General features: G+C 42.6%; 1 protein-coding gene across 1 annotated transcript in view; it reads right to left on the reverse strand.

Annotated features, from left to right (window-relative positions):
• The window catches only part of KALRN (kalirin RhoGEF kinase), a 640,142-nt gene that overhangs the window by 247,834 nt on the left and 382,339 nt on the right, over positions 1 to 9,969 (reverse strand). Inside the window, 4 exon segments of the mRNA XM_023520165.1 lie at positions 2,415 to 2,537; positions 3,030 to 3,145; positions 6,573 to 6,687; positions 9,434 to 9,583. Of these exon segments, the coding sequence (XP_023375933.1) occupies positions 2,415 to 2,537; positions 3,030 to 3,145; positions 6,573 to 6,687; positions 9,434 to 9,583 (504 nt within the window).

Below are 9,969 nucleotides of genomic sequence, written 5' to 3' on the forward strand. Positions count from 1 at the left end.
TTTCTTTGGAGAAGAGTATAATAATTCAATATACTCTATGGCCATGTTTGATCATGAGATCCACCATATTTTGTTTTCTTGTGGTTTAAATTCAATTTGGTTTCCATTAAAAATAAATTTAATGGGTAAAAAGAAGAAAACCAAAAAAGGCCAAGTAAAAGAAGGTTGCCCCCGGGAAAAGGGAAGGGGGGGGCCGGAAGCCAATGCCTTTCAAACGCAAGTCCCCAACCGGAAAAATAACCCGGAAATAGTCTAATAACAAATAGCCCTGAGACTTAGAACATGATGGAAGAATGAAAGCCCATTAACAGAAATAGTTGAGAGAGAGAAATAGCAGAGAGAGCCAAAGTAAAGAAGTCATATTAAATATAGACATTGGGGAGTCATTTCTCAAGCCCATCCGAATTTCTTTTTTCCATTATGTTCACAAATGTTTGTGGCCTCCCTTCAGTCCCTAAGATACAGTCAGGTAAGTGAATAAAGCATGGTTCTTGTCCTTCGGGATCTTGATGGCTCATACAGGAGACAACACTGCACACAGATTATCAGAGAAGAAGACAGTCCACACCAGCTGCCTTAAGGGTGCACAGACGACGAGGGCGATAGTACAAGGATGGGCCCGATCGTATTCTAGCACGCAGGCAGGATCCGGAGAAGTCACTTACGTGGAAAGGTGGGCTCTTTCAAAAAGTACAAACTAGAGGGGAGGAAGGATATTCTGGGCGGAGAAATGGTATGGAAAAGATACAGAGGCAAGAAAGTGCATCATGTATCTCTCAGAGGGTCAGGAAATACAGCCGTTCAACTGGAACGCAAAATTCGCATCAAAGAATAACTGAAGATAAAGCTAGGGCAGCAAGGTGGCCCAGATGTGGAAGTTGTTGAGTGTTGGCCTGATGGCTTTGGAGAATCATTAAAGTTCTTGATCTGGGTGGTAATGTGACCACAGTAGTGTTTTAAAGAGGAACAGCAATGAAGAGCAGATGGACTGGAAGGAAAGAAAGGCCAAAAGCATGGGAACCAATTAGGGTGGTAACAAGGTGACTAGAAAAGAGGAGAAAGGTAGAAAGAAGATGGTAAAGGAAGAATGAACTGAATTGACTGATTCTCCACATTCCCACTTTGGTTATGGACAGATCCTAATCCTAGGAGTAGAAACACCAGTGGAGCTGATACTATTCAGCTTAACGGTTCGTTATTGACACTATTTGGAGCAGGGCAGATAGATGCAAAATGAGTAATTCAGAAGCCATCTTCATCTGGATTTGAAAAGGGTTCTGTGCACCTGCCACCTTCCTGGTGCTGTTTGATCTAGCTGTAGTAAAGTAAACCGACAGCTTTTCACATTGGGTGATAAGGCCCAAAGGCTCACAGGGATGCAGGGGAAGGCGCCCCACTATCAAGAGTTCATAATAGAGGGTCTGTAGATAACCACTTCTGAAATATCAGCTCAGGAATAAAACTAGGGGCCTCATTAGTCACAGCAAACAAGAGGAACATTCATTATTGTGTCAGAGGGATCTCTGGGTAGGATGGGCATTAGTATGTTCCCCCTTTGACACCCATAAAACCAGCTCTCATCCAGGGAAGTGCATCTGGCACGTGTGGAAGTGATGCCAAGAAAGTTTCCTCCATGGCAGGGAGCCCAGAGTGACGGGCAAGGACATTACAAAGAGAGAGCTCAGACAGGTCAGCTTTTTATTCAAATCCAAGGTTCCTCAGACCAAATCGTGGCTGTGAAAACAGATGAAAATGAGATTTCCTGCCACTACAGCATTCTCTGCCTCAGTACGAATGGGGGTGCAAAGGTGTGTGGTATGTGTACCGGTGCATGTTTTGGTCCCCAGAGACCCAAGTCTGGCTCATTTGCAGGTCTGAGGCCAGATGGAAGTACCACTGAACCGTGAACAACATGGGTTTGAACTGTGTAAGTCCACTTATATGTGGACTTAAAATCAACCGTAGTCAGCTCAGGAAATAAACTCCCCTGCTTTGTAAACCCACCCATAGCTACCGGCCCTTCCTATTGGGTGGATTTCCCAAACTATTCAAATTTCAAGAACATGTGGCTAGGTGCAGATGTTCATATATACAATGTGCATTTCACATGAATTCACCTCTTTGCCTTATTTGATCTGAAGAAATATAGCATATTCTAGAACCTGGAGCAAAAAGATAAGTATTTGGAAGCACAGTATATAGAAACTGACTTCCTGCACACAGATGTTCTGCCCAGCTGCTGCAATTCTTTGGCTATTTGGGTTTCAGAGCAGACGGTCCTACCTTTGCTTCCCTCCGTGCCAATGTGGTTAAACATTTCTGCATACAGAGGCTGCCCTCCCTCCCACAATGTAAAGTTGGCCAGACTGGGGAGTGCTGGGTAGATTTAGGGATGGCTCCAGGAAGCTCCTTACCTTGGCAGGCACCCTGAATTCCCCATATTCTTTCAGCAGTTCCTGAGTCTCCTCTGTGGTCTCTCCAGTGGAGGTATGTGTTGAGAGGTAATATTCACCTGTTTCTTGGATCCAGTCCAGTGCCTGTGGGAGGAAATCACCCACCAAGCCCCCCAAAAGCCAGTGTCAGTAAGAAAACATGCCATTCTACCATGAAGGCTGTGGTCTAGTGCTGCGTGTCAGACCCAGGAAATGCTGGCATGAGTCAATCAGCATGTAGCTTGGAAGTTGATTCTTTGAATAAGCCTTTCCCTATTGGGTTGAGAATGTCCCACCAGCCAAGAAAGTGTCTGGTCCATTAGGCCAGCCCAGTATCACTGTGAATGAGTTAGGGGCAAGCTGTCCCCAGAATATCCTCCCAACTCCTGGTACCAAATGCTGAATAGACTGCTTAGTAAAGTAAAGGCTAGATGACTGGTAAGTGATAGCCTGTTCATTTTCCACACTTCATCTCCACCTCCCACCTCTACTCTGCCTGCTGCGATGACTCTCTTTTGGATGTCCCAAGTGTTGGTCATCGTGGCCTCTGTGTAGTCCCTAGAACTGAGGCAAAGCCAGGGAAAGTACTGATCATACCTGCTTAGCGCTGCGCTCAAACACCACATATTGCTGGCACTGGTCTAACCGCCGCTTCTTCAAGGTCCAGAAGTGCAAGACGCGATTCTCCCTCTGTAAGAGCTCACTCAGGATGGCTGCAGGACAGAGGAGATGAGTGCTGGTCACAAGAAGGAAGACTCTGAACAAATCTGACCAGCCACTTTGGCTCCACATCCCAGGTGCTAGACAACTGTGACCTTCAAGCCTCCTCATGGGACTAATTCAGATGTCAGAAGCAAAAGAGCAAAAGTTTGGTCCAGAGAGAATTTCCCAGAGGGGAGCAAGAAGGGGGAGACTGGGGTGAGAGTCTGTTGATGAGGTTCCATCAATGTTAACAGGGGAAGAGTATGACCCCAGGGTGACTTAAAAGTGACTCTGATTCTTTTTACACCAAAGCTAGTCCTTGATGGTAAGAGACCATAGGAAGTGTCAGTCCCTAAAATAACAACTCAATAGGCCCCTGGAGCCTACAAGAGTGGACAGACTTGACAGGCATCCCAGCCATTCTTGAGGAGCTCTAGGAGACAGTGGGAGAGAACAGTAGCATGAGGGCTGGTGGAGCTGCGTGGATAAGCCACGTCATACACCACACTCACTGTCCTGCACACAGCACTTAAACAGCAGAGCTTCAATTTTAAAACTTTTAAATTGTGGGCAGAGAGAAGCTGTGTTGGAATTATGTCCACATGGAATCATGTCTCTAGAATCACACTTCCATGGTGTTTTGGATCCAATCATAAGAAAAGCTGAAAGCTGATCTCTCGTTACCTCTAATGATGTTAAACGTGAGAATATGAACAAGTCATGTGGCACTGCAGTGGGCCATGGTAGGTGTTTGTCCAGGTCACTTCCCTCCCTACTTCTCCTGCTGCTTCAGGAGCAGCTGGCAACACGGATAGATTTCCCAACTGTTGTAACAGTATATTCTATGCTTGAAGCAAACGAATGTATTTTGTATTATGTCTGCCTCCCTCTTTTGCTAATTATATACCAATAAAATACACAACAATGATGATATGAAAAATTAATATTTATTAAGCCCTCACTATGTAGCAGGCACATATTTTCACAATACCTCATAATGCACGCACCAGTGTTATCTCCGTAGGCTTCAAGAGGACAGGTAACCTGCCCAGGGTCATTCAGATAGAAAGGGGTGGAGCTGTTTGACTTGAAAACCTGAGTCCTTAGCCCTGGTCTTCAGGGCTATGCGGGCTGTAAAGCACAAGTTATTGTGCTCTGCGAAAAGGTCACAACCCAAACTGCAGTTTTTGTTGATTCTGTGTACTTTCAATGTTCCATGGAAGTTTGGTTCTCTAAGGACAGAATCTGTCTCTCCTCCTTTAGGCTGAAAGCTTTTATAGGTCCCAATTATTCACTTCTCCCTATATCTATGCTTTTGTCCTGTAGCTTTTTAGTTCCTCCCCAAAGAGACGAACTGTACTTTCTCATCCCAGCCTCAAGCTTGGCCATGTGACTTGCTTTGATAAATGGGTTAACAGATACCACACATGCAGGGGCTTGAAATGTGCTTGTGCACTGACACAGTGCCTTGTATCTCTGCCATCAACACTACAAGAAGTTCTGGGTAACCACTGCCCCTTCGGCCAAGGTCCCAGAATCAACACACATGTGGGACAAATGAGAACCCAACCTGCAATGAAGGAGTGAAGCCGGCTAGACTTGTAGCCTGAAGCAGAAGATCAGCTAAGACAGCCAAGACAGCTGAACCCCAGCCAATACACACTCATTTGAACGATAAATGCTTACAATTATATACTACTGAATTTTTTGGTTGTTATGCAGCAATAATTGCTCCTGTAACACACATTTAAAATAAGTGGCACTGGCTTTGGGTCCAGGCAGCAGGTGGAAAGGAAATAGATATAGGAGAGACTATAAGTCTCTGCTCAGGGAAGCTTCAATTGGGCAGATGAGTGAGAACCTATGTTTAATTCTGTCTTTTTGTCTCCTAGTCAGAGCTTTACTCATTGCAGCTCCCTCTACGGTGGCTGAAAGAATCAACCCAGATCAGGCAAAAGTCCTAGAGTTTCAGGTTTCATTTCCCCGCCTCTTGAAAGCTTTCCTATGAACAACGACCTGCCCCCGCAAAGGTAGAGCGTAACCTGCTCTCTCTGAGTGCTTGCGACTCAGCACATTCAGGTGTAGGTGGAATGTGTGCTCTCGGCAGGCAACCGGCCTCACCCAAGCTGCCACCTGTATTTAAGTCAGAAAATATGCTCTGAAACATTCAGGAAGGGGAGGGTGACATCATGTCAGCCACCTACAGGGTCGCTCCACCACAAATAGTAGCACATCTGGAAAAGGAACCCTGCTTCTCTCTTCTCTGTAGGGAATTTTGGTTCCTAAATTTCATTCTTCCCATTGGCCTCTGATCCACTCACATCCTGAGTTCTCTGAGCTGGCCTGAATGGGGGCTCTTCCTAAAGCAGATCAGCACCTCCAGCTTTCCGCCCTGCAGCTCTCCAAGCCTGCCCCCACACCTCTCTCCACGCCAGTTTCAGTGTCTTTCCTGGCCTCAGTCTCCAGCGCTCTTTTTCTCAGTTCTGTCAAGATGACATTTGTTCAATTCTATACCCACTCAAAGGCTTATTTCTTCATGGTCCAGAGTAAGCAATTCCACCGTTAATCATTTAAGCTTAATTTGGTCAACTAATAAGCAGTTTTTAAAGGTTAATGATTTTTTTTTCATATAATTATAGACTTTACAGAATTAAGAGAGATATTAAAGATTATCTACATCAGTACTTATCTAAATTTTATGTGCACACAAACCATCTGCTTGGGGTGAGATATGGGGAGCTCTTGCCAAAATGCAGGTTCTGATTCAGTAGGTTTAACTGGGACTTGAGATTCTGTGTTTCTTACAAGCTCCTGAGTGATATCAGTGCATTGATCTGGGGAACCACGTTTTGAGTAGCAAGAGTCTAGATACCCCTTTTCATTTTTAAATAAGAAGGCTGAAGTTTTAAAAGCCTAAGCAATAGTAAAGCCAGGATGAGAACCTGGTTTTATGATTCTCAGTCCATGTTTCATTCCCAGGCTGTATGATAGCCTAGTACTGTACCGTTAATTATCTTAGCCACATTTGGCTATTTACATTTAAATTGATGAATATTCAATAGAAGTAAAAATTTAGTTCCTCGGTTGCACTAGGCTCATTTCAAGTGCTCAAGAGCCATATGTGACTAGTGGCTACTATACTACGCAGCATAGATACAGACCATTTCTGTTATTTCAGAAAATTCTACTGGACAGCGCTGCTCTAGACGCTAAGATAAATGAAAAGGTTTGGGGGAAAATTTTATCATTTTTCCATTCCAAATCTTGATGCATGTTAAAAAAATTTCCCATGTATCACCCCAGGCCATGCTATTCCACATCAAACTTTTTCTTATCTCAGGAAAAGAACCAAGACATCTGAGATTTCATGAAGACCAGGTACACAGCCCCTGGTCCATGCTGCTGAAGTGGCTCATGGCCAGCAGGTCTCATACTGACCTTTCACTTGCTGCTCAGGTCCCCGAGTATGGCTGGCAGCGCTGGGCATACTGACGTTATTCCTGTGGATGTACTTGAGAAACACCTCAGCATTCCGCCGCGCCAGGGTGCAGGCCTGAGGGAGACAAAGGTGTGAAGCCCCACACATAAGGTCTGGTCCAACAGGTACGTGGGATCCCAGATACCAGAGAAGGAACTTCTGGAGCTCTAGGTGAGCTGAGGCCACTTCTGGTTCATGGACACTCGCATTCCAATGCAGGAGGCTTATGCTTTTATTGAGTAAAGAATTACTCCCTGTGCCTCTCTCGCCTCCATCACAGATAAAAATCAGAAACCAGCCATCCCTTGACTACTATATGTTGAGTCGGTATTACTACTATATGTTGAGTCGGTATTACTAACATTCACTCTCTGGCTGGTTTTCTTCTGGCGCCAGAATGCCTCTTATATATGACCAATGGTGTAAATCACTTCCACATTAGTTTAATTTAGATTTGGGAAAGCAAATTTGAGAAACAAAACCTAGTAACCATACATTCCGAATCTAAGTGGATATTACTCACATTTAAAAATGTATTTGTTCATCAAATCAATCCTCACCCACCTCAACAACACTAATAATCACCCTATTGCTCTATCTAAAGGAATAAGACCTACTACCGGCTTTAGGGCTTGCAGTAGCAGTGGGTGGCAGAGAGGACAGTTCTGTTCCACGTCGGTGTTCCCAGGGAGGAAACTGAGACCCAGACAAGACAGGAGTCATGAAGCAAGTTGGGGCTAGAATGTGGGTCTACCAATGGTATTACTAGTTTCTCTCAAGACCACAGATGTTCTGAATTTCTTTCAAAAGCATGTTTTCCCCCCCGATTGTAGAAGTAAAGTAGTCCACTAATTTTTAATCCATAGTTTTCAGAATTAAATTACCTTTGGACAAAATTGCTAAATTTTAAAACCTTTTTACACTTAGCTTCTGATTCTACAAATTATATAGTAAAAAAAAAAAAAAAAATGTCGTATTAGTAACAATGGCTTCTGAGAGGTCTGGTGAAAGACTGCCGGTGGGTCCATCCAGAGGCCCATGAATTTAACAGCCGGATGGTGGTCCAAAGCTAAGAAATGCAAAATAGATCAACTGATGCACACAAATGGAGAGCTCCAGGCCCCATCCATTGGGCATATAGTTTGCACAATAGAGAGTTTCTCAACTATGGTTTTAGGCACACAAGGAAAACATCAGACCAGAACATTTCTCTTTTCCTGCTTCAAAATAAACATTTAATTTTATGAAGAAATACCTATATATCTCTTTTTAAAATCTTTGACATGCTCCACTTAAGCTGTTTTGTTTGAAATTTTGTTTTATAACAGGGTAGACTTTTAAAATCATCTTAAGCTCTGTATAGAAGAATTTCTATTAAATCTCATCAGTAAGAGCCGATTACTAAGGGTTCTGATTGAATGCAGGTGCGGACACCAGACAGATGGAAGGAGGGCAGGGGGAGGCTATCTTAAAAATAGAATAAAGATAAAATAAAATTCAAAGAGGTGGTCAAGTAGAGAATATCCCTAATAAAAGAAAGGCAGTTAATTGTAGAATTGTGGAAAATCAGTGGTAACAAAATTCTCTTTTGTACTTTCAGAAACCTGAGAGGAAAGAATTTGAGAGTAAAACTTTAGAAAAGTTTTAAGACAGAAGACTCTGTCAAACAGAAGATCAAAGGATGGGGGAAAGATGTGGAGGACTTCCCACAATAGCTGAAAGCCTGTGCAGAGCAAGCCTGTGCTTCCTCCCTGGGAAGTTAGGGCTCTATGTTCATTGCAGCATTATTCACGGTGGTGAAGACATGAAAACAACTGAAGTGCCCTTTGACAGATGATTGGATAAAGAAGAGGAGGTACATATATACAATGGAATATTACTCAGCTATAAGAAAAGACAAAATACTGCCATTTGTGACAACATGGACGGATCTCGAAAATGTCATGCTAAATGAAAAAAGAAAGAAACAGTCAAGAATCATATGATCTCACTCATATGTGGGATATAAAACTGAAAGCAACGAATGAACAAGACAAACAAACAAAAACTCACAGACACAGACAATGGTAAGGTGGTTACCAGAGGGAAAGGGGGGTGGGAGGAAGTAGAAAAGCATAGAGGGGGACAGATATATGGCGATGGCAGGAGATTTGACTTTGGATGGTGAACACACAGTGCAATACACAAATGATATGTTATTGAATTGTACACTTCAATTGTAAACCTATATATTAGCCAGTGTCACCCCAATAAATTTAATTTAAAATAAACAAAATAAGGCATTTCTCTCTCCATACAGTAGAATGAACAGTGTTACAGTTATTGGTAATCGATAATTGTTAGCCTGATATGTAAATAAATAAGGTATCTAAATTCATTTCTTTAATTCTTACCCTAAATTTTACATTATCTATTTACAAAAGTTTTTTTAAAATATTGTTTTATATCTAGAGTTATGTATTTCAATTAAAAATATTTGTATAAACCAAACATAACTAAATGAAAGTATTTTTCTCAATTAACTTCAATGGGATTTCAGGATATTTGAACATGGCACCAATAGTAATGGTTACCCTAATTGCATAAGCATACAAAAAGTGCTGAGAGAAAGAAATAACATTTGAAGCATGAGCTTTCAACCTTTCAAATTAAGTACTCAATATCTTCCTACAAATGCCTCCTTTCAAGTAAGAAGTTAGAAAAAACAGGGGGATGGAAAGCCCATATGATGCAGTGCGCTTGACAGAGGAGGGGCAGGTAGCAGAGAAAAAGAAAGAGAAAGAGGAGAGAGAAGAAGGCAGAAAGAATAATGTGCTCTGACCTTAAGAAAGGCCTCCTTTTGTTCCAAATGTTTACTGATGAGTGGAATGACGTGGTCAATCTCTGCTGCTGGTCCCAGCTTATCTCGTCCACCACACCAGTCCTCATCTCTCCGGTATTCTTGCTCTAAGCTCTCCAAGACACTACAGACCTAATGAATCGCAGAGGAAAAGACTCAGTAGATTAGTTGGTTGGGTAGTATTTTATGAGGACCTTCAGCCGAGAGAACCCTGCACAGGTGCACAATTTTTTATTCTAAGTTCAGTTTGTATGTCTAGAGTATGCAGTACTCCTGGGACATGTAAGAGAAGTCCAGGAGGCAGTGAGAATCCAGCATCTGGAGTCTGGGAGGCAGATTATGATTGAGATATTAATTTTGGAATCATCTTCTGACAGTTGATGTCTGAAGCTATGGGACCGATGAAATTACCTAGGGATAGTATGTAGAGTGAAAGAGACAGACTGGTAATTTGGGGGTTTTAAAGTGTTTTTAATATATTATATATTGTATCTTATAATATATACCTGTGAATTAGG

The sequence above is a fragment of the Pteropus vampyrus genome, unplaced genomic scaffold, assembly GCF_000151845.1.
Source record: "Pteropus vampyrus isolate Shadow unplaced genomic scaffold, Pvam_2.0 Scaffold1, whole genome shotgun sequence".
Classification (NCBI taxonomy): domain Eukaryota; kingdom Metazoa; phylum Chordata; class Mammalia; order Chiroptera; family Pteropodidae; genus Pteropus; species Pteropus vampyrus.